Here is a 26,536-nt window from a genome sequence, read left to right as displayed (position 1 = left end):
AATAAGTGCAAATATTTTCAGCGCTGGCAAATCTCGATAAAAGAAACATAATATTTTCTCTTTACCGTTTTTTCAAATAAATCTAAAACAACCGAGTTATTTCACTTTTAAAATTTCCAATTAATTTTTTGCTATAATTTTGAGAAGCATTGGATTTTCTTTCTTGTAAATTTAATCTACTACCTATGTTGCCATATTACAAACAAAGTATGTTTTTAAACTAAAAAATAAAACAAATCCAAAATTTTTTTTTAAAAAATTCCAAATTTTCAAAAAAAAAATTACAAATATATTACTTTTAACAAATTTTCTTTAATGGGAAAAAATGTATTTGCTTTCCCTACTTATAGAGTATTTTTTTCTCTTTCTAATGGTATAAAAAAACTTATTAACGTAAAAAATGGAGTTATCAGGTTATCACTGACGATATTGGATTTGAGAACTCGTAGGAATATTTAAAAAAAAACGTGAAATTTTGATTGTCTCCGTGGAAAATTCTATTTCAGAAAGTTAGTAAAACGGGTATATAAAATAGACTTTAATAATAACAAAATTGTAATAAAAGAGCTAAAAGAGCCGCTTAACGAAAAATAAGAGTATTTTCAAGTTTTTTATAGCTCGCTGAATTCCAGTTAAAATATTCTAACAATTTCATTAAAAATCAGGGTTTAATAAAGAGTATGAAAATTATAATAGTCTATTTACTGAGAACGGTTTCTATCCATTGCACTCTCTTTCGGTTAGTTTGAAAATATTTCACAGATAAAAAACAAACTTTGTAATATCAACAAAGTAAAGTGGCATTTTTTATGAAGCTGCGCTACTTAGATTAAACCTCAGTACAAATAAGCTTTGTATGCTTTGGGGAATCATTTGTTCTATTTCTAGTTTGTGTTTGGGAGTGTAAACGACCAATATATTTACACTATAAAAAGCTTATGTAAACGATTATAAGGTTAGGGTCAATGAAAGATATTCACAGCCCAAAACAATTTAGTTTATTTGAGTAATTCATTAAATGCTAAAGTTGTTAAAAATTTTAAAAATATATACCGAGTGTATCGCCGTTGGAAACATATTTTAGGCTATATCTGATATAATTTCGCCTAGATAAATTAATTCCTTCTAGTCCAGGAGACCCCCTATAACTTTTTTATTTTTTCAGATAAAAAAACGAGATTTGGTATGTTAGTATATCACATAAATTAGGATAGATTGACGTATTCAATTGTTTTTGATCACTTCCTGTTTCACCGGAAACGACTACTACTTTCGATTTTGATTTTTAAATGACATCCTCGGTATATTTCCACTTTATTCGATAGAAAATGACACTCTGAATAGAACGACAAAATGAAAAAGTAATCGTATTTTAAATTTCAATCCAGAGTGGCCATGGCTATGTTAAAAACACTAATTTTTAATCAAGGAGCCTTGTAAAAATAGATTTCATCGTCTAATGTTTTTCGTGTCTTGTCTTGGCGGGTTAAAAAATGCCCAAATAGTATTTTTAATCATATCTCATTTTTTCAAATGGAATCAGAAACCAGTAGGTCATCAAGGATTAAAAGATATTTCAACAAAAAAATGAATTTGCTGCAATTTAATGTGCCAAATGTTAAACAAATCCTTTGTCTTTAGTTTGTCTCTAATTTTTAATTTTACATCTTATATTAGATTTATTTACGGTGGGTATCTACTATAGTGATGGGATCATAGAGTTAAAAATGGGATAATTCAAATTAAAATTCATTCATAATTCGATTATGGAAAAATAATTCAAATTATTTTAATGAAGGATAAAAAAAATATAATCGCACCGTTTTTACAATGACTCACAAATACGAGTAGTCGATGTTTCGGCGTAATCTCTTTCTTTATCGTTGTCGAGAAACTAATTGAAACTGAGAGAGAGACACAACCCAATTCGCTATGAACAAAGAATATATCTAGCTAGAAAAAGAATGGACTCTGCCATACTGAAAAATGGTCCTACAGAAGTGGCGCCATCTATTGAGTAGGGCTTGTTTTAAATGGATCGAAGCGCGGGCTTTTTAAATGAGCGTATTTATTAAATTTTTCTCTAAAATAATTAAATTTGATTATTAAATCTTATTTTTTACCAAGAAGATTATTTTCTTTTATCTATGTTTTTTACACAAATTCAACAATACTAATAACAAGTATCGTTGTGATGTGTAAAAAATAAGGTTTTAACAGTATAATTTATACAATTATTAAATAAAATTAAAGCCACACAATTTACAACATGTGTAAATATTATTTATTTACTTAAAGTTTTTATTTATAAGTCAAATATTTAAACATCGTTTATTATAATAAAACAAGACCAACGTAATACGCCCAAAGTTTTTTTAAATGGAGCAAATATAAATAGGTACTTAAATGATGGCAAAAATAAAAGACTTACATTATATCTTTAGGGCCACAAACAAAAGGCATTGTCTAATTAAAACACATATAACAAATTATAGTTTGAAAAACGTTTTGATAATCATTTGATAATATTATGATTGGCGCTATGACAACGACAATATTTTTGAGAATTTGACAATAGTATGACAATGGCCGTTGGAAACTATGGAAACTACAAAAAAATTCTGATTTAACGCCATCTGGCAATAACTAGTAGCAACTTCTTAACCTAAAAATTAATTGCACTACCACCTAGCGCCTGAGGCTGGAACTATTTTATTTGAAATTTCCGTGGAAACGGTGGAACCGCTTTTGCTATTTCACTTTCCCGCCCCTGGCTATGAATAATTTGAGTGTTTGTTTAACCCTTTGAATAAGAAGACTAAGGAAGGAGCATAATGCTATCCATGTATTCATGCATGGTGGGCGGAAAAGGTTCCATAAAAGCTCTCTAGGGTGGGGATCCTTGACAGTTCTGTTTGACGATTCATTTGACACATTTGAATTTGATTTGAAATTTTGTGGATTTCTCAGTCTTTATGGAGCTTATTTTATGTTATTTATTATTTATTCTACTACTGATAGTAGGTAGTAAAGGTAGTAAATCTAGATGGAAATTGTGGCAGAACTTAAATTAACAGTGACACTATCGCGATTTATCGAAAAAGACTCTAAAATAGTTGGTTGTGTAGCGTGCGGTAGATCTCGGCAAAAATCGAGTGAAATAATGGAACAACTTTCGCTAGTAAGTGACTATATAATATACATACGTGTAGTAAACCGATCATTTATGAAATTCACTTAAATTAACTAAATTATTTATTTTTCTTGCATTTTAGCTTTTATTTATTACTTGTCAAAGATTAGATGTCAAAGAATTTAGATACGTTAATTTGACTTACCTGCTTCAGTAGCGTATCGGATGTTTGTGTTAATAAATACTTATTATAACTTATCTATTTTTATTAGAATTATATATTTTTATAACAATTTTAATAACTACCAACATTCATTCACAACGTAAAATAAAACAACAAATTATTGTGTCTACCCCACGTCTACCCTACATCATAGTTTTACATTTTTTAAATAAAATTAGAACGACACTGCTAAACCGGAATTTAAGTCGGCCATATTTGAGGCCCATCGCGGTGTACCTAAGATTTTTGATATGCTCCTTCCTTAGTCTTCTTATTCAAAGGTTTAACCTCTTTTAATTTAACTACGAGGTTATGACGACGCCAAAGATTACATATAAGGTTGACTGAGTGACAAATTATAGGTAACGATCTATGGCTATGGCGATCTATGGATGACGTTGCAAGTGCACTTATAAGAATTGATTATAATATGAGTGATTTATAATTCGAATTATAATCCGATTATTAAAATCACTCATAACCTGAGAATTCGATTATTGAAACAATACGAGTTTCCCCATCACTAGGACCTACGCTAGAGCAGTGTCATTCTGTTACTATAAATTGAAAATAGCATTTAGTTAAGGATAGAAGCGGTGGAACTATTATAGAGGCTATCATTACTAAAAACAGAGGAATTTCCTAAAATGCATTTTTGTTGAGATAGCGTTTCTGATTTTTTGGTATAACTGGCGGAGTGACTTTTTGTCTTTTGAGCCTGAGGATGGGATTTGATTCCCGAAACATATTGTTCCTCCTTATTTAAATAGTAAAAAATTAAAACATTTTTTTTATACAAGACTGAGAGTTTGAGTCTCCTTTTCCCTCAGTAGAGGATTTTAGGTAAAGAAATAATAAAAATAAACGTGTCAACTTGACCTATTTTACAGCACAAGTACCACCTGAATGGCCAGCGGGAAATTTAAATTCCAATTAGTTAGCCCGACGCCGAATATGTCCATGGTTGAATTTAATAATCAAGCCTTCGATGACGTAACTAAAAGTTTATTTGGTATTGCTTATAGGATAGGTATTTATCATTATTAAGTAAAATAATTTTTTCTATTAAATAAAGGTTTTCTGTTATATGATTCGTTTAGAAAATAAAGGTCTCTTTTTTTAAAGAGAAGTAGGAGTTAGAACCTAGTAACCTAGAACTCAAATTTGATGTTATTTTTTTTGCATATACAGGGTTGTTCACCACATACCTACGACACGGAGTATTGTAGCTAAACGATTAAATTTTTACAAATTGTAAGTTTTGGGTTCGTTGAAGGACTATTAGAGCTACAATTTAAAAATATTTTTACAAGATACAGAGTGTCCCAAATAAATAAAAAATATCAAACTTGTATTTTTTAAATGGAACACCCTGTACATTATTACATTTTTAGTTTCTAGGATTAAAATAAAGGTAAATTTGATAAAGGTTTATTACACTTAAACCTTACCGTTTTTGAAATATTTTCAATTTTGTGAATCACATATTGTGTTGCAATAATAAAAATTATACTACTTTATACAGAGCGTCCAAAAATTTATATTAAATAATTACTTCTAGCTTTAAACGGCAATAACTTGTTTAATTTAAATGGAACACCCTGTATATTTTATGAGAATCAGATGCACAATTTAATTGTCTATCAAATTGTGTTATACCATTTTTTACCTATAGCTTCAAGTTTCCGTAGAAAATGCATTTTCTTGTAATTTTAAATTCATTTATCAATATACCCATGGAATACTGACATTTTAGATTATTTTTAAAGATGTACCAAATTTAGAGTACAGATACTAATATTGTCGATATAGTTTGTTTATTTCATTGAAAAATAAAAAAAAAACTGTTTAAATATTTGTTAAAGAGGACCAATTAATATGATTCCAGTATTCAAACTACATGAATTGACTGTTTGCGTTGATTAATAATAATTGCTCCAAAAACTAAAAAACTGAATTTTTTATGTGTATTAGACAGTGTGGTAAAAAGTAACACCTTAAAAATGATATTTCATTTTTTGACAAATGCATATTTGTAACAACAGAGACATTTATTTTTATAACTTATTATTATATTGATTTCTGATTCAAATCCACATTTATTTAGAATAATTTATTCACGAACATAATTAAGTATGTAATTAATTAGTATTTGGGCGGAAATAATGGTGGTATATTTACTTAATGGTATACTCTTTTATGAAGATTTAAATAGTTTTCTTTTTGCATACAAATGGGCTAGTAATATTATCATTTTGTTAAAAACGGTAATATTACTAGCCTGTACATTTTGTACATTTGTTGCTTTAAAAACAATCTAAAATGTCAATATTCCATGGGTATAGTGATAAATGAGGTCTAAATTATAAGAAAATGCATTTTCTACGAAAACTTGAAGGAATAGGTAAAAAGTGGTATAATACAATTTGATAGACAATTAAATTATGCAGTTAACTCTCCGAAAATATACAGGGTGTTCCATTTAAATTAAACAAGTTATTGCCGTTTAAAGCTAGTAATTATTTAAAATAAAATTTTCGACACTCTGTATAAGGTAGTATAATTTTTATTATTGCAACACAATAACTGATCAATAAATAAACCTCGGTAAATATTTAGTATTAAAAACTTTGATACCCTTGGAGAAATGAAGCCTTAAAATTTTGACTGCAATTTCACAAAATTGAAAATATTTTAAAAACGGTAAGGTTTAAGTGTGATAAACCTTAATAAAATTTACCTTTATTTCAGTCGTAGAATCTAAAAATAGAATAATATACAGGGTGTTCCATTTAAAAAAATACAACTATAGCATTTTTTACTTATTTGGGACACTCTGTATCTTCTAAAATTATTTCTAAATTGTAGCTCTAATAGTCCTTCAACGAACCCAAAACTTAAAATTTGTAAAAATCTAATCGTTTAGCTACAATACTCCGTGTCGTATGTGGTGAACAACCCTGTAGATATTTCCGAATAGTTCATAGTCTCGGAGTTAAACAAAAGAAAATACAATTTTATACGTTTCTAGTACTATTTTTAGTATTGAAAATACTTCTGGCCGCGTTTATATGGGACCCATCTTTGAAAAAACGACATGCTAGAGCCGCATGGGTTCGATAACCTGCCTGTCAACACGTTGATAGTTTAGCCGGCGTTATAGGAATATGGAATAGGGCAAGGTCGTTCGAAGGCCGAAATGAGGTAGAGGTCGTAAATAAAATGATCCATAATGTCAAAATACGCTTCGAAGTGTTAAAAGTGTTGAAAATTGATTAAAATCTGTTAGGTTTAGGATATTGGTGAGTACTTTTTGAGTGTTAAGTCAAGTATGTAGGTGAGAGAAATATTATGTGATTTATTCGATTGTATAAGCCGTGAAGCTAATAGGGTGTGTGTTATATTTCATGAATATTTCATTTTATTTTGTTCGTAACTGTAAGTCTTGTAAGCTCACACTGTATTCGTAAACAATAAGGTATTATCCTTATTATGGTACTTACGCTTAATTTTATATGTTTGTATATAATTTTGTATTCTCTGTTTAATGTATTTGTGCACAATTTTTTTATATATTTCTTAATTATCATATTATTTAACAGTATCAAAAGTATTTTTATACAGGGCGGTAAAGTTTTCAGGAAAATCAGTTTTTTTTATAATAACACTGATACTATTTTAAATATCTTTATAAAATTTAGTACACGTCTTCCATGTATCAAGATGTATTTTTTCATATAAAAAAAGTTCTGTAATTTTTATTTCAGTTGCGTCCTTACGGGATTGGGTTAGTTAATTAAATTTAATTTCTTGATTTTCTTAAGAGTTTAATAGCGAAGTACTTTAGACTTTAAATGGATACATATGATAATATTCTTTTTTCTCCGAAATTATGGAATTGTCTAGTTGTAAAATTTATTGATTCTAGTATACTTTAGTTGTTATTAATATAAGTTAAAAAGACGCTAACTTCTTTATTGCATTTTTAATTGATTAGCAATTTTTTTGATTTTATCCAGTGTGTAAGCCACCAATGCACATGTCATATTTTGCACCCATACCTCATATTTGTATTATACCACATTTTAAATTTATATGTATGCATGTATGTTATTTTTGATTGTAATATAATATTTGCTAAACTTTCTATCATGTTTTATGTATTTGTATATCATTTTTTATAACTCCCGAAATTTTCACATTATTTTACAGTCGACATCAAAAATAATGTTGTCTCTGCACTTTGACGTAATATACGTATAAGTATTTGTTAAAACAATACTCGCCTATTTTATAAACATCATTACTTGAAAAAAAGATATTATTTGGCTTATTTAGGTATATCCACTAATTTACTTGCACTTCGAAGTAAAATTCATTTTCGAAATACAAGACGTTTTTGAAAATGAAAATGTCTAAGCACCTCTCGTATCCCACCGATCTCATAACTTATCGAAAAGGTAAAAACTAATGGTCGTGTAAATTTTGAACCTATTGAATTATGCTAGAATTGCTTTTTCCTTGTAAATTATGATAGTTAAAACTTAATTATTTTTTTTTAATTTCATTATCTCTTGGGTGGTCTATTTAATCATTATAAATTTGTTGTTCTCCTTTGTGGCTTTATAAAAATAATATTTTTACGTATTTTTACTTTTAAATTATAATTGACAACGACAAATCATAGGCTATGCTAGTCTTTGCAGTATAACTTAATTCAAAATTGGTCGCAAATTTCATTAATTAACCTAGCATAAGTCGTAATACAGATTATATCAGTGTAGGAGTAATCAGATCGGAAGTCATAAGTTGAATCGGATATAAAATGCAAATATAATATATAAATATAAAATCCAATAGTTTACGTCATGGTACAAAGAATACAAGGTATGATATTGCGCAGGTTGGTCGCTACGTCATAGGTGATAACAGGCGCTATTGGTCAGCACGCTCCGCGCGCCAGTTCAAATCGTCAAGATATTGTTATAAACCTGTTTTTTGTTTATATACCGTCATTGAATTATCGCTAAGCAAGTTACTGTGGAACAGTGCGTAAAGGCGGGTTCTCACTTGTCAGTTTCGCTGACGCAGTCTGACTGATTCATTATCAATGAAAAATAAAAAACAACGATTGTATTCACACGTTTCATGTTTTGCTACATTCAGTATTCAGTTGGTCCAAACATTCTAATGTTGTGATTTCGTATAGACATGAAAATGGTTAAAACAAAATTGAAACCAGGTGTTCGCGAAGTTTGTTTACAATTAGCAAATGAATTACAGAATATTCTGGTGAATCAGAAAAGAAAAAAAAACGTAGTAGGTGGTCAGGTCCTGGATATTGCGAAGAAATAAATTGGGTGCTAGTGAAACTATATTAAAAGAATTAATTAACTTAACTTGTAAACTGCACAAATCACGAAAATGTAGTTCTCACGCTTCAGTTTCTATTCATTATTCGATAATGATCAGTCAAAATGAAAAAAAGTAGAACTGGTTTTCACTTTAATTGAAAGTACGAATGTACTGATCATTTAACATGAAAATGTGTTCTGACGTTCATTGTTTGTTCAGTATCACTGAATCAGTCAGACTGCGTCAGCGAAACTGACAAGTGAGAACCCGCCTTAAGGAGTCGGGCTAGGAAGCGAGAGACCGGAGTTCGAATCTCGGCCGGGACATAACTTTTATTTATTTTTTAAATACTGTTGTATTCTATAGTTTATTTTTGTAGTATAAAAGAAGAACTATTTATTCTGTTATTTTTTAATCTCCGGTATTAATATAAATTGATTATTGGTACAATACCTCATTTAATATAAAACAATATTCTACTTTTTGAAATTATCGGGCCCTAATTGTACCTAAAAGTAATATATTTTTAATGATATACCATATTGTAAACTATTTAATATTTCAGTCACTTAAAAAGTTAATTTGCATTGAATAATTGCCTACCATTAAAGGAAATTTGAGCTATATAATCCTTGATGGGCATATTCTGGGTATGCAAATACTTTCTCTAAATTTTGGGTTTCGTTCAACCGATTTATTCTCAAAACCTGAAACATCTACATATAAAAAGAAGCAGAGGTCACTAATTATAATAAACTTCACCCTTGGAATTACTTCCACTAATTATAATAAACTTCACCCTTGGAATTACTTCTATCACAATTACAATACATTTATCTGAATTGGCATTTTCTACTTTTCGATGGGAAACAATAAAATTCCCAACATTTTTTAAATGATGTAACAATTCCTCTTGTGGTTACTTTTCCATATATTATATCCTCATCTCTGTCCTTATGTGAAATCAGAGGCAATTAACATGAAAATTATTTACCATAAACATCGCAAACTAAAAACCTAATAAAAAATTTTATAGGTACCAAATATAGAAATAAATTTAGTATTCTTACCTATTTTGGTCCAAAGTCCAAATCCATGTTAATAGATAATTATTATTTTTAAATATATTTTTTTGGAACTTCTGGTTTTAGTAATTATTAAATTAAACGAACTAAAAAGTCTTAAAAATAAACAATTCCTAACCATAACCCCAAAAAATGCAGATCTCCTGTCAACTTTCTTTATTTTTTATTTATTCCTCATTTTCCTAGTGACGTCACAGGTGGTATGCGCGAACTGAACGAAATTGGAGCCGCTATCGATCATACCTTGTATTCTTTGTACCATGGTTTACGTGATGACTCGAATCAAGTGGTCTGTGGTACCTTTTAAAAAATGGCGGATAAGCGAAACAGTTCATCGTTCATTAACTGAATCTTCGTTAAAAAAAATCTTAAATACTACAGAAGATGAAAAAAAGGCTAGAAAACTTAAATTAAACGTCGAACGTTGTCGAGCCTATACAAATCGCAAGAAAATTGCTAAAGTTTTATCAGTAACTACAAACGGTACTTCTTCTTCGACCTTGGAAGATTTTGAAGGATCATCAGAGACAACAGGAAATATAAATCAGGAAGGTAAGTAATAATATCTAATATGAATATGGTTAATAAATATTACCGTGACTTACCACTGGTGTATATACGGATATGGAAAACGTCTCGGAGAGCCAAGATAATAAAAAATGATTTTCATAAGAAATAAGAAGTTTCTTATTCGCAGCATTTCAAAAATATTTTATGACAGGCCTCTGGACAGGCACACATGTCAAAGATATTAAAACTGAGGGGCTTAGAATCCTAATCCGGCGTCCGTTTGTCGTTCATCGTTCCGTCAAACCAGTAAAATTGAAATATTATCTGTCATTTTTGAAATAAACTAATAAAACTGGTTAAAAACAACAAGAGACGACGCATGACGGATTTATATTTAAACCCATCCATAGCTAACTTAAAAAATATTGGAAACTTTTTTTAGTAAAATAAATAGATTGGTATGGGATGACATCTGCTTTTCTTTTCATCGTCTATCTTACCTGAGAAAAAAAAACAGAGTATACATCGATAATCTAATCAAACTGGTAGTTCCGACCTTTAAACCGATATTAATTATTATTACGTTTACTTTCTTATTTTTTAGAATTAATATTAAAAAATTATAGGTACCTATCGTTAAAATCAGAAATTTTGTTTCAGATTTATATTTAATTAATAAAGTCCAATGAAAGAAACAACATAATGAAACCACCATCACTAAGTGTCAAGATTTTATATTTATGGTTATTACTTTAGAAAAATAATAAAAACTTTTTGTGACCAAATTTTATTTTTTACATTAATTTTTATTAATGTAATTTATTTTGCTGCTTACCGCCACGACCTTACATTGCATGGTTTCTGTAACCAAGAAATAAATATTACAGTTCAGTAGTAAACATTATAAGGGTAACCGTAAAGTATCGAATAAGTTCATTTAAAATTAAAGGGTGTGTAAAAAAAAGTTTTTTTTCTTCGACAACCGCCGACTTGTGTGGTATTTTCAATACGCCTATGATGGTTGCGCATGTTGCAAAATCTGTGAATTTTTTTCATTAACTTTTGTTGCCAAATTTCAGATTCAGATTCAGCGCCTCAAAAGCACGAAGAATGAATATAAATTCAAACTACCCCAAAACATTCCTACCAAAAATACAATAATTTTACTAGACGACATGACATATCTGTTATCGAACCTTCCACTATCAACTGGCAACCCTCACAACTAAAAAATTCAGCATCACAGAATTAAAACTAAAAAAAATCTATTCTAAGCTCCCAACTCCCAATTTCTTTCTCCAAAAAGTGTGCCAACTTCACTGGAGTACGCGATCTCGGTATTACACAAATAACTTCCTAAGAATAATCCCGATTCATTCCTTTTAGAAGGAACAATTTCCAGAGTGGAGCTATAAATAAAATTACGTCTAGTTTATTTTTGGGCACCGGTCCAAAAATACCGTTCAGCTGATTTTCGGTACGTCTGTACCCGAACGCTATAAGAGTTTTATCGTTTATAAAACAATTATGCTATTATCGCACACGTAAATATTTGTAGTAGGAAATAAATAATAATAATACCAATAAAATTATGTAAACAAACAAACGTTTAAAGTTGAGTCATTGGGTTATAAACTCGTTCATTAGGTTTTTAACGACTGAATAAATCAAAACAATGAAGGTATTGGAAAAAAAAGATCGCAGAATAACACACGTTTAAATAATATTTGCATATGTAAAGCCCCGCCTAGACAGAACGTTTTACCTGTTCAGTCAAACCGTTTTCAAGTAAAAGATTGTAGATTATATGGGAGGGTGAAAGTAAATCACCGCGACCTCATAGTCCGGTCAATTTAGACATTCGAAGGTACATGAATTCACAACAAGCTGAAAATGCGTGTAATGATTTAAAACATAATTAAAAATAACATTTTAAAATTTCGAATCATTCCGGAGCCTGAAAAAAAATTTATGCGAGGTCAAAGGTCAAAAATTTTGAAAAAAAATGTTTTTTTCGTGATTTTCAGCAAACTTTTACCTCAGACAAAAATTATAGATCATAAAATTCTCTATAAAAAATAATGTATCAGTACTATTTTTCCTTCGAGCCACTGTTTCTGAGATATGACGAGTCAAAGAGTTGTAATCGTCCTAATATGTACACGCTTCGTAAGTATTGGAAATTATAAAAGCGATGGAAATTTAAAAAATAGAAATTTACTAGTCTGATTCATAACCTTCAAATACTTCTTCTTGTTGTTCTTCTTGATCTTTTTCTTCTTCTTGATCTTCGTTTTGTTCGTTTTCTTCATCCTGGATGTAAGTAAATTGCATCAATAGTGATGTATCGCATGTTTCTTCGTTGGTATCAAACGAATCCTCTACTGTTGGTGATTCAACATTAGAACATGACCGGCCTTGACAATTTGTACATGACAGGAGAGAGAACAAAACAGTCAACAACTTTTTTACAACTACATTTAGCACTGCATCCCTTTTTACAGTTGCAAAAAATTGTGTTTAGCAGTTTTTCCGGCGCAGGTGGAAGTAAAGTCTGAATTTAAAATTTTTTTTATTTTTTTTCTTGTTTTTAAAAATTTTAAAGACTGTTGTTTCACCCCTCCTGTAATATACAGACATCGTGTCACAGCCAGTTATTGCGTGTAAAAATAGTATATGATTTTTACTCTTTGCAAAACTGGTTGGACTGTTTTGTTCTTTGGCAATCACCAATAGTAGAGGATTCGTTTGATACCAACGAAGAAACATGCGATACATCACTATTGACGCAATTTACTTACATCCAGGATGAAGAAAACGAACAAGACGAACATCAAGAAGAAGAAGAAGATCAAGAAGAACGACAAGAAGAAGCATTATGAGGAGGTTATGAATCAGACTAGTAAATTTCTGATTTTTTTTATTTCCATCGCTTTTATAATTTCCAATCCTTACTAATATCTTTTATTCTGAAATAGTTTTCAATTAAACAGAATCACAATAAACATGTGGAATAGGCCTACTGGGGAACCACGTTAAAATTGGTGTCAGCGGTGGAATACTACTACCAAAGTTTATAGCATTTGTTGCTACGGTTTCCCGAAGGAACGCCGGACGCAGCAGAGAACCTGTCATTTTTTTTTGAAGAAGATAGAAGTGAAAAAACGGATTTTTGAAGGAGCACCTAGAAACAGCAAAAAGCCCGAGACAAGACGTTTATTACAGTGCTTCCTTCATGGCCCTTACCAAAAACTGATCTAAAAGCACAAGTAAAACTTCGGGTATGTACCTTAGTCTTTAATAATAGTTTGTTCCAACGAGTTTCGGAAGAAGACCTCCAAAAATGACAGAAAATACAATTTACCTGTGAATTAAAATGACAGACACAACAATCATTGACAAGTATCCTCACAAGTTTTGGGGTTCGTTGAAGAACTATTAGAGCTACAATTTAAAAATAATTTTAAAAGATACAGAGTGTCCCAAATAAGTAAAAATTATTATAGTTGTATTTTTTTAAATGGAACACCCTGTACTCTATTCTATTTTTAGATTCTGCGGTTGAAATAAAGGTAAATTTGATTAAGGTTTATCGCACTTAAACCTTACCGTTTTTGAAATATTTTCAATTTTGTGAAATTGCAGTCAAATATTTAAGGCTTCATTTCTCCAAGGGTATTAAAGGTTTTAATATTAAATATTTACTGAAAAATATATGTTGATCATATATTGTGTTGTAATAATAAAAATTATACTACCTTATGAGTGGGGCTACCGTGAGTATGGGGCTTAAACATCAAATAGTGATTACCACAGCCAGTATCACATAAAGATAAGACATATGGCTATCTATTTCAAAAATTAGATTGTTCGAATGTCATAATATAATATTGTGTTGCAATAATAAACAAAATACTACCTTATACAGAGTGTCTAAAATTTTATTTTAAATAATTACTAGTTTTAAACGGCAATAACTTGTTTAATTTAAATGGAACACCCTGTATATTTTACGTGAATCAGATGCACAATTTAATTGTGTATCAAATTGTCTTATACCATTTTTTACCTACCTCTTCACGTTTTCGTAGAAAATGTATTTTCTTATAATTTAGACCTCATTTATCACTATCCCCATGGAATATTGATATTTTAGATTTTTTTAAAGCAACATATGTACAAAACTTACAGGTGGTAAAAATAATAATATTGCAAGCCCATTTGTTAACAAAAAGAAAATTATTCAAATCTTTGTAAAAGAGTTTACAATTTATTAGAATTATTAATATACCACCATTATTTCCGCTCAAAAATAATGTTAATTGCATACTTAATTGTTTAAATTAATAAATTATTCTAAATAAATGTGGATTTCACTCAGAAATCAATACAATAATAAGTTATGAAAATGAACGTCTCTATTGTTAGATTAGGTGGTATAAACAAGCATTTGTCAAAAAATGAAATAAAATTTATACTACTTTTACTTGCTGTTACTTTTTACCACACAATGCAAATACAAAATTCAGTTTTTTAGTATTTGGAGTAATTATTATTAATCAACGTAAACGGTCAATTAATGTAGTTTGAATACTGGGATCATATTAATTGGTCCTCTTTAACAAAAAATATTTAAACAATTTTTTATCTTTTAATGAAATAAGCGAACTATATCGACAATATTAGTATCTGTACTTTTTGAAAATTTGTTACATCTTTAATAATCTAAAATGTCGATATTCCATGGATATAGTGATAACTGGAGGTCTAAATTATAAGAAAATGCATTTTCTACGAAAACTTAAAGAGATAGGTAATAAATGGAATAATACAATTTGATAGACATTTAAATTGTGCATCTGATTCTCTTAAAATATACAGGGTGTTCCATTTAAATTAAACAACTTATTGCCGTTTAAAGCTAGTAATTATTTAATATAAATTTTTAAACTCTCTGTATAAAGTAATAGTATGGTTATTATTGCAAAACAATATCTGATCAATAAATAAACTTCAGTAAATATTTAGTATTAAAAACTTCGATACCCTTGGAGAAATGAAGCCTTAAAATTTTTACTGCAATTTTATAAAATTGAAAATATTAGTGTGATAAACAATGAAATTTACCTTTATTTCAATAGTAGAATCTAAAAATAGAATAATATACAGGATGTTCCATTTAAAAAATACAACTATAATAATTTTTACTTATTTGGGATCGAGTTTGGGATACCCTGTATCTTGTAAAAATATTTTTAAATTGAAATAGTCCCTCCACGAACCCAAAACTTACAATTTGTAAAAATCCAATCGTTTAACTACAATATTCCGTGTCGTAAGTGGTGAACAACCCTGTAGACACTTTAAAACTTTTTGGTCTTACCTCATTATTATAGCTATCCCTGATTTTCATTCACATTTTATTATTTATTTAATTGGATATACTGACTATGCACCTGAATTACAGTGAGCCTAAAATTATCACACCAACAGTAGAGAAATACATTGGAACATTGGGCCATTGGCTGCTCTAAGGGCTAGCTCTAATATTCTTTATCTCTGGTCTTTTTTATTTTTTATCGCACCGCAACAGGTTTACACATTTAATGAAGGTAGCGAACTATCAACTGCCTTTGAATGAAAGTTTATACACTTTGCTGTCTCAATAGCAAAACACAAAGATTTTGCAATTATCTCGGCAATTATTATGGATACGAATATTTTATTCCATATTTCGAAAAAGGTCGTCATTAACATATATTTGTTGTTATTGAAGAAATCCCTCGTAAAATTAGGCAAATTAGGCCTATGCCATTAATAAATTGAAATAATTTATTGATGGCAAATTAAAATATACACCGTATATGATTGAAAATATTACTTAATACTCATAGTTGTCTTTGAAATTTAATGACACGATGAGTTTAAATCTATCGTAATTTATTCATTGTGATTTATTTGACCTTCTTGTCAAATATTGAATTTAAAAATTTGATATTAAATAACCAAGCCGACAAAAATACTTGTACGTTTCCAAGTCAATAAGGAAAGAGTAAAAAAATATATTTAATCGATTATTTTAACTATAAAACTTAACTGTTTTCAATTATTAATTTAAATGAAATAATAGACAATACAAAAATAAAATAGGTTAATGTCGAAAGAAAAAGGCGAGTTCATGTCCTACTTAATTATACCCTCGTTTATTTATTCTTAATATGCAAGAATTCTACATATTAATTTATTTTAGAATCAAAAAATAGCTAGTACAATACTATAAATTCCAAGTAGCATAATTAATATCAATTAATACAGGAGTCCCTCAATACGGGAGTATACTCTTGTTTTTTTTTACGGTAAGATTTCGACAGACGATGATAGAAAAAAGGCAGATGACGTCCATACCAATCCATTTATTTTACTAAAAAATATTTCTAATAACTTTTAAATTAACTGTGGATATTCATTCTAGATTAAAATTTAAAATACGATTTTTTTTAAGCCAATATATCAAAAGTTGACATATTTATTATGATATGTCATTCTTATTCAGAGTGTCATTTTCTGTCGGATTAAGTAAAAAATACCGATGGTGCTATTCAAAAATCAAAAGTTGTAGTTATTTCGTGAAACAAAAAGTCACTGAAAAGAATTGAAAACGTCAATCAATCCTAATTAATGTCATACTATATACCGGGTGCGTCTCAAAAGTGGCTCACCCCATAACTTGTTTATTTTTTCAGATAAAACAACGAGATTTGGTACGTGAGTATATGACATAAATTGGGACTGATTGACGTATTCAATTGTTTTCGGTCACTTCCGGTTTCACCGGAAATGAGTACAACTTTTGATTTTTAAATGGCACCCTCCGTAATTTTTTAATTTATTCGTTAGAAAATGACACTCTGAATCGAATGACATATCATATGTCAATTTTTGACATAGTCGCTCAAAAACAAATTCTATTTTAAATTTCAATCTAGAGTGCCATGGCTGTGTTAAAAACACTAAGTTTTAATCAAGGAGCCTTGGAAAAATAGATTTGATCGTCTAATATTTTTAGTGTCTTATCCTGACCGGTTAAAAGATGCTCGAATCGTATTTTTAATCATATCTCAATTTTTTCAAATGGAACGAGGGTGGCTCATTAGCATATTTGGAAGAAGCATTTTTTTACGAATAATTTGATACCACACATTTGGTATTTTGAGTCAAATTCTCGTTATGAACCGCATGTTACAATTTCAAATAAACCATATGCCAAAATGTCAAAAGTTGATATATGATATGTCATTCGATTCAGAGTGTCATTTTCTATCGAATAAAGTAAAAAAATACCGAGGGTGCCATTTAAAAATCAAAAGTTGTAGTCATTTCCGGTGAAACCGGAAGTGATCGATAACAATTGAATAAGTCAATCAATCCCAATTTATGTCATATACTAACATACCAAATATCGTTGTTTTATCTGAAAAAATAAAAAAGTTATAAGGTTGAGCCACTTTTGAGACGCACCCGGAATACTAAAATATCAAATCTCGTTTTTTATCCGAAAAAAAAAATTAAAAAGTTATAGGGGTGAGCCACTTTTGAGACGCACCCGGTACACACATTGTAAATTTGAAAGTAAGAAATAGTAATTTTTTATATTTATTTTTGGTATGTGGTGTTTTGTTTAAAATACACCCCTTGTCTGTTTTGTATTAACACATACCCTCGCACATACCGTAATATTTTTGAAATAAAATAACTAGATTAGACTTTTTCAGTTTTATACAGTTTTCACAATATTTTGAAGTAGGTAATCACATGTCACTCCTGTGCTAGGTATCTGTCATTTCTGCTATGCGTTCCAATTGTATCAACAATTTCTTTGTAAAATAAAATATTAAACTACTTTGAAATTACAATGACAGACACGTCTATTAGGTACTGTCAAGAATTTTGTCGCGTTTCAAATTCTTTGTAACTTTGATCACACTGTATACGGTATACGTGAAGGTCTACTTTCAAATATTATTAATTTTTCAGGCTTAAACAAAGCCCATGATGCAAAATAAAAGTCGTGAACGGCTACACCCATTTCAAATGTCTAGGTTTATTATTAGGCATTGTATTCTTAAAGGGTGTGCTTATTATGCGATCCATTAAGTTAAATAGATATACCATTAATAATATAAAAAATGACACTATCTAATTCCAAGCTTAATTTTCTATATTATGTATAAAAAAAAAATATATATAAAGTGACCTCAGAATAGACCGAAAAAATTTTATCACCTCTGGCACAATTTTTTTTATTTATTCGGGATTAAACATAAATATTTTTAGATAAAAAATGATATATTTATTATTTAATTCTCTCCAACAACATACACTTTCTATACATAGGTATAACTTTTGACTTATCGCAACTTTCAAATATTTTATCATGTTTATCTTTCATCTGCTTACTTATTTATACAGGTGTGAATGATTGCTATGAGATGGAATATAATATAAAAATCTGTTGTAATTGGAGTATTTAAATAAGAAACAAATAGTGGTAACTTGTAGAGATTAATTATAGGTATTAATTTTATGGCTACTTAGGACAGTATGTAGGTACCTATTACTATACCATATTAGGTAAACTTGGCTAAGAAATATTTAAAAAGAACACTCTAAAACACCGAAAGAGTGAAACTTTAATAGAATGACTTCTCAGAAATGCAGTAACTTATAAAAATAATAGGTATAAAAATTAATATTGCTGAATTCATATAAAAAAAATAAAACTATCTACTTACATTTATTTCCTTCCTTTTAGACAAAGGAATAAAATATTGAATTTCACATTATTTTTCATAACACTATTGTTAACAAAAAGACCGATCTACTGTACGCAAAAAAACGATATTAATTCGATTCAAGGCGTACCTTGAACTCTTATTTTTTAAAGGTATTGAGCAATCATTAAAATGAATGAAAGCATTAACCTTTGTATCATTTTTTGTGGAATTTAATGTGGGAAATGTTAGCTAACACCAGGAACTATGTGTTCACATAAACCGAAAAATATACTTTTAAATCTAAGGCATAGGTAAATAATATAGCTACTGTATAAAACTAGTTTAAGTTTACCTTTTCTAGATCACTGAGTACCTACAATGTACAACCAACCCATTTTAAAGTTTATAATTGTTCGTCAGCACTGTCATATCACACCCTGGCCGTATATTTTTCACGATTAATACTGGAATCAATTCTAGGCTACTGTGGATTATTTTTACGTGTCCAATTCATCGAAAACACTACGAAAAATTTGTCACACCGTTTTACTGAGAAAAGCACACACAACCTGACATCTTTTTTGTTACAGGCGACTACACTATCGCGAAGTTAGTCGCGAATGTCACTTTAATACATTTTTTATTATTTTTTCGTTGTTATCGTAGATGTGCCAATAGATAATTTTCTGGCAAACGGATTTCGTCTAATTTAGTCTGTAAAAACTTATTTATAAGCAGCACTGGAACTTTCGACGAAAAAACATGACTATAACAAAATTTGCTATACAAGAAATAACCTCTGCCAAAAATATACCTGTTAAAAAGTTTAACGTAATTGGTATTCCAAAGGGTTTATTTGCAGTAGTTTAATTTTTGAAAAAGTACGTCCAGAAATGAGTTCTTGAAGCCGGGACTGACCGAATTCAATAAAGCGTACGGCGTCTCGAAGTACTCGTTGTTTTGTAAAGTGTTCTCGTCAAAATTATTGCCGCAGAATCTGAATCCGTGCACAGTTAATTCGAAGGTGTATTTTGCGTGTTCCAAGGTTTCCACATTCAGATAGATCGTCGAATCGGTACTTTGAAGTTGTTTGGATACTTCGATCAACTTGACATGGTCTTTCACGTCGTTTATTATGGCTTGGGCTTCTTCCTGCCAACCTTGCGAGTCTAAAAGGTGCTCCGACATTATTCGTATGAATTGATAAGGGAATTTTTCCCAATATCTAACACAAATCACTCATTTTCTTCAATAAATCCGGTATAGTTTTGTTATCGATTCACTGACAAAACAAAAACTTGACAAAAACGTAAATTGACAGCGAAATGGTCACGAAGTTAGCCAGAAACCAGAAACCATGCACGGTAAACGTTTAAGATGACCGAAATCCTATATTGTCAAAATCGTCATTTCATTAGCGAGATTGCTAAATATTGTGTTTAAAAACGCTACGGACTTATAAAAAAAGATAGGATTAAACATGCTTTTGTCATATAAGTCCAAATAACTAATATATAATTAAAAATAATTGCAGTTTAAAAAAATATAATACACACTGGTGCCATCTCGTAGTCTCTGGCTCAAACACTTTGACAATCAGCTGATCGATGTTGTAATAGGTTAGTTATTAATGTCAAGTAATAAAAATAAATGCAATAAAACGAAATGAATTGGTGATAAGATCAAAGTCGAAGAAAACATTTGTGATAGTTAATGTTCTTAATTCGTATATGTTTAAGTTACATAAGTCGCCACATTTGTTTTTAATTAAAGTAATTGTGGTTGCCAATACATTTTAGTGAGTGTAGTGCAAGTGTCCTCTTTTTCTCTTGAGCAATTTACAAACAAGATGTCTGTTGTTCTAAGCAAATTGTTGGGGCCTCCTTTAGATGTTTCTTGTTATACCTATGTCCACCCATGGAAAGAATCGTGTAGTACAGCTATTGCAGGTTGTTTTTTATATTGCATATTTGATTCCTTAAGAATCTATGGCACAGTTTATCTTGTAAGTATATTACGCATATATTTATTAAGTATTTAATTAAATTCTTATCAGAATAAAAGGAAATTGAGCCTAACTTAAGTCCATTGTAAAATAGATACATAATACATATTTACATATTAAGATTAAAGGTGTTGTTGTTGATAAATACATGTTTTTGCTAGACATAAACAGGTGTTTTTGTTTTTTTTATTTGAAGTATGTGTCTAGTGTGCCAACCTAGGCTTTTTAGCTCAGTTCAGTTTGAGTAGCCCATAAAGAAACACTGAAAATGGCAGAACAAAGTAAATTTTTATCGATAAATACTGATTGTGCCAATATACATCATTGGACTTCGTGCCAGTTTTTCTTATTATCACTTTCCTTTGCTGTTATGATTGGCAGTCTTAGAATCTATACCATTACTCACTTGGTGCTAATTAATATATTTATTGTAGAATAGAGTAGATTTATATTATTTTTTTAGTGCACCCTTTTAATGAAAGGAAGAATACCCACAAAACAGGACATCAAAAGGACTCTCCAGGGTATTGTACAATCGACAGCTTTTCTTAGTTTTACTGGTTTTGGATACAGTCTATTTTTATGCAGTCTTAGGTAAAATTTCTATATTTATTTTACACTTAATATTGGTAATAAAAATACACTTATGCTAACAAAGAACATTTGTATATAACAAAGAATATATTATGAGTAAAACAATTTTAAAAATTATTGGTAATTGTTTTTAGGAGGCTATTAGGCAATTTTAATATACTCACTGTTTCATTCTTACCTGCATTCTTATCAAGTGTATTTTCCATTTTAATTGAAAGACCTTCTCGAAGAGTTTTGCTTTGTTTATATGTTAGTAATGTAGCTACTGAAACCGTAAGTTTTTAATTTTGATTATTTAGAATAATATAAAATATCTACAATTAATTGCAAGGTATGGAACATGTTGGTCTCGAGAAACTTGGTCAGAAATATTCGTCACGGTGATGTAGCGCTCTTCGGTATTAGTATGGCTCTATTACTTACTTATTACAAAAAGGGGAATCAAAAAGAAGTGCCAGATTCCATGTTTAAGGTTTTAAGGTAAGTATTTAGGCAATGTTATTGATAAACCATTAGTTTTATTTATTTAACTTTATAATTATAGTATTTTCAAAGTCAATTGGACCGGTTTGGGTCTTGGCTTGAGACTAATTTGTCTGTATAAAGTCCAATTGAGTTCGGAAATGTGTACACATTTCACTTTTATTTGCCAATGATTGAATATCTATTAGGAATAAATAGGTGTAGCAGTACTTTTCTGTATGCTCTGGTCCCCTTCAAATATATACAATTTGATTAAGAAAAAAATGTCGTCAGCGATGTCCTAAAATGCTTAGTTTTGGAGATACAGGGTGTAGAAGTTTCATTTTTATTTCGATTTTTTCCATATAATTTATGAAGTAACGTCAATATTTGGATGAAAATTGGTGTCTGGGAGTTTTATGACACGAGAAATTTGATTTTGATGTCAATATGACTCCTACTTCTAGCGGGCGCCACCTACATATTTTTTAACTGGTTTGAAGAGTAATAACTTTTCGTCCGTACCTGTATAAAACTACTGAGTAAAAAAAATATACATTTACGACGTTTTTACCTAAGAAAGGTCTCTTGGTAAAAATCGCTTCGAATAATGGTTCTTGAGATATTTGGAATTAAAATTATCAGTATCTGTCATCACTGAGATAAATTAGTAGTAAGTGTTCATAGCATACCTAATCATAAGTTAGTAGTAGTAGTAATAATAGTTATTAGAGTGAAATCATAAATTTGAAATGTTTTTATACCAAAAGTGCAACAAAAAGTTTTATCATCATTTTTTCGCAGAAAAATTTATGATTTATATAAAAAATTTAAAATTTCCCAAATTTATTATGTCAGTCAAATAACTACTACCAGTGGCGGCTCGTGACCCGTGTGACTGGGTAGGCGACAAAATTTTAGTTGCGTCTATTTGCCCCCCCCCCCCTAATTTACATAATACTCTAGCCCAGTTTGTAAAGATATGTTATCTCTGGGTGGGTTAAAACATAGCCCAAAAATATTTAGGACAAAACTAAAGCAAAAATAACAGCATTCAACGTAATGACATAATGATTGACATAATGTACCAGTATAGTTTTTATTAATCTATTTTATCTATTATTTTTTATCTATTACCATGGAGTACATCATAGAATTTTATTTTATTTTTATTTATTTACGCAAACTTAAAAATTGGTAGTATTGAGAGAAAGAATAATTATGTTTTATCCTTGTATATGGATTTTTAAAGTAGCTCAACCTAAGACGTTTATGGATGTAAAGCACCAGATGGCGGGGCGTATTTCACGGTCTTTTACTACAGAAAAATATTTTTTGTTACTCTGAATTTTGACGCGACCAATAAAAACAGAGAAAATAAAAATCGATAATTTTCGGACTGTGCCAATCGACCAGATACTTTTTATCTATTAGATATGCTATAAAAGCTGGTAATTATACAATTCGACCATTGTAAATACCCGACAAATTCCGCAAGGCCGACGAGGCCGATGCTTTTCACTGATAAGAAAAAAAATGTTTGTTTAGATATTTTTCGAGATATTTTTTCTTTCTGAATGCACATTTTTAAAGTATTTTATATTCTTTGTCCGCTTGATCTATTATACTGGTCGCACGTATCGAAGTTCTGTTTCTTCTAGTTTTAAAAAATGTTCTTATTTCTTTGTAGTGGTTGTAGTGTAAAATTAGATTAATTTTATTAAATTTAATTATAATGTTTAGTGTAGAATACCACAAATAGTTTAGTAGTGTTTTTATTGTTTATTATTTTGTAGTTAAGTAGTAGGTGAAGGGATAATTGATAATTTTTTCAGTGTAGAATACAAGAAGTAGCAGTGTAGTGTTTTTATAAGAGATTATATTAGTTTATTTTGTAGATGAGTAGTAGGTGAAGGTATTTGGGTATTTTTTCTTTTTGTTTTTCTTCTAATTGTAGTAATTCTATTAAGTATTGTGATAGATACACTATATCTTCCTTCAACTTCGTTGTGCATTATCATATAATTTTGGTTTTCTGGTAGTAGAATATACGAAAAAAAAATCTGATCAAATTTATTTTAAATTAAATTAATCGAGTCTTATTAATCAAATTAATTTAGTCAAATAATAATAATAGTTAGTTTCTAAATACTACACAGGGTGAGTTTCCTACGATGTTCTCTATGGGTATCTCGGAAACTACTGGAGACTGGAGATAGAGAGTCGGTTAAATGGGGAAAGAATTGCAGTTTTGTGGGGTCATAAATATGCGCCTTTCGGATTTTTCGGAGAAGTTCAAGGCTTACTAGATATTTCGAAAAAAAAAACAAATTTTGGTTCTTTTAAAACTTTTGTCTCTAATTTCATTATAATCTACCGTATGATCGAATAAAAACGGCGTCAACGATGTCTATGAAATGAAGATCGCTGTCATTTTTTATGTAAAATTATATGGGAAATATCATCGATCGTCATTTCATAGCCATCGCTGACGCCGTTTTTATTCGATCATACGGTATTTTACATTATTTAAAAATTACAAGTTATAGCCAATTCTTTTCTTTTTTGGCTAATTTCCATACCAATAATATACCATGCCAATTAGTTGGCATCAAGAATGTAAAAAGTTTTATGTTTTCAAAAAAAATATCGTAAAATTCGTAAAGCACTTAATTTAGAATAAAATAATCTAAGAATGAAATGATTCTTTTATAAACCTGCATTAAATCAAATTAAAATAGGTATGTAACTTTTTTTAAATATTAATTAATAGTAATTAGCATTATCATTAATTATTATAAATAATGTACCAACATATCGAAACAATAATTTCTTTGTTAATACGGTTTAGAATTCTTAAAATAACAGGCAAAAATAATCCACAATTTACAATGAAATAAAAGTTTTGTTTAAATTTCTTAATCAGCTGATCACTATTAAAGTTCGCAGATACCCGGGGCTATATTATTACATTACTCTGAGGAAAATAACGAAAATAATCGATATTTTTGACTCCGCCCCGAAAGGTTCACATTTATTTGTCCTCCAGTTGGCAGCACATTTTGTCTAGTCGGTTGAACAACTTTAAGAATATATAAACAAGGGTTTTATATATTAAATTGATGAGTCGGTCTCTTAATAAAGGAAAGTTATTTATTATTATATCAGCAAAATCATCTGTTGAAGAGCTGTGAACAGATCTTTTTAGATTGAAAGTAAGGGAAGTAGCGATAAACGTTTATTTTTTATGGAATCTCTACTATAAATTTTAATGCATTTCAAACATGAAAAATGTCTCTCAACCTAAGTCCTTGTAAATGGTGTAGTAACAAACAAAACAAACAATTTGAAAGCCTCTGGAAATATATTTCCAGGATTATTCTCCTTAAATTATTTTATAATCGAAATTATTACATCTATTATTAATACCTGCAATTTATTCATTAATTTATGTTGATCAATAACATTTTTTGTTTGTTAAATCACTATTAAACGCGTCGGAAGTTGGAAATGTATCAATATAACGAGTTTGTTAAATCAGATGTTAAATTCGTTGGAAATTTTTTATAGGATTCTTTAAATTTCGAATCCGCAAGAGATAAATAAAAATAATTGAGACATACGAGTACTTATCTGCTAACCTTATTTCTAAATGTATAAAAATGTTATCTAATATTTCATAAAAATAAAATGTGCAAAGATATTTGACTTAGCCGCTTTTATTAACATATCGAATTGAAATAGCACAGAGACTTTTCTGTAATATCTGTTGTATCGTCTTCTTGCACCGAATAAAATAACGCGCTTTTTTTATTTCGGATTCTTTTATTTCTGTAGCGTGTTCTGAAATACACCGGGTTATATCATTTTTAATAATCTCGAACAAGCCCGAAAAATGTTTCCAATTTGCTTTAAAAGTTTTTTGAATTTTCATATAAAAGTTCTAGATGCTACGTATAATGAATCATATGAAATATCCTCTTAACGAAATGTGATAAAATATCTCATTATGAAATAGCGGGAATATCCCCTTAACATCTCAGCCTACCCAGCCTCCACGACTTCATGCGAAGGCGACCGGAGATTTCGCCTAAGCCCCGCCTTAATACGATACAACTCCGACTTACGTCGCGTCGCTACCGCACGATGAGTTAGACAGAGACAGAAGACTGCCATACGTCGTGCATCGACTCTGATAGTAGGCGATGTAGAAAAACTTCGCGTTTTTGACCGTTCAAAAATAATTTTGAACGGTCAAAATTATTTTGTTTTCTAAGGCAGCGGCACAGTCAACAGTCAGCGGTCAGCGTACGCCAGCGGTAGTCAATATGTTAATATACAAGACCACAAATATTAAAATAATATTGATTATTAAAACACACTTACGTGTATTAA

General features: G+C 29.6%; 3 protein-coding genes across 4 annotated transcripts in view; 1 reads left to right on the top strand and 2 right to left on the bottom strand.

Moving 5' to 3' along the window:
• The window catches only part of LOC115885865 (transmembrane and coiled-coil domains protein 2), a 69,385-nt gene extending 49,500 nt beyond the window's left edge, over positions 1-19,885 (bottom strand). Inside the window, exon 1 of the mRNA XM_030904895.1 lies at positions 19,433-19,885. The gene's annotated coding sequence lies outside the window, so the exon portion shown is untranslated. The remainder of the gene's footprint in view (positions 1-19,432) is intronic.
• A 30-nt stretch (positions 19,886-19,915) lies between these two features.
• Positions 19,916-20,393, bottom strand: LOC115885867 (GSK3B-interacting protein). The gene has a single exon (XM_030904897.1). The coding sequence runs from the start codon at positions 20,266-20,268 to the stop codon at positions 19,933-19,935; it is 336 nt and encodes a 111-aa protein (XP_030760757.1). The 5' UTR covers positions 20,269-20,393; the 3' UTR covers positions 19,916-19,932.
• Positions 20,394-20,712: 319 nt separating this feature from the next.
• Positions 20,713-26,536, top strand: part of LOC115885985 (transmembrane protein 135-like) — a 30,095-nt gene continuing 24,271 nt past the window's right edge. Inside the window, exons 1-4 of one of the 2 annotated variants that reach the window (XM_030905019.1) lie at positions 20,713-21,085; positions 21,549-21,679; positions 21,814-21,952; positions 22,011-22,159. In XM_030905019.1, coding sequence (XP_030760879.1) covers positions 20,930-21,085; positions 21,549-21,679; positions 21,814-21,952; positions 22,011-22,159 — 575 coding nt within the window. In that variant the 5' untranslated portion in view covers positions 20,713-20,929. Of the gene's footprint in view, positions 21,086-21,347; positions 21,495-21,548; positions 21,680-21,813; positions 21,953-22,010; positions 22,160-26,536 lie in introns of those variants that run through there. The other variant, XM_030905020.1, reaches the window with a different exon arrangement.

The sequence above is a fragment of the Sitophilus oryzae genome, unplaced genomic scaffold (genome assembly GCF_002938485.1).
Source record: "Sitophilus oryzae breed Bouriz unplaced genomic scaffold, Soryzae_2.0 scaffold_465_pilon_pilon, whole genome shotgun sequence".
NCBI lineage: Eukaryota > Metazoa > Arthropoda > Insecta > Coleoptera > Curculionidae > Sitophilus > Sitophilus oryzae.
The sequence above is the reverse complement of the archived record's forward strand: the minus strand, read 5'-3'. Positions and strand labels throughout refer to the sequence as shown.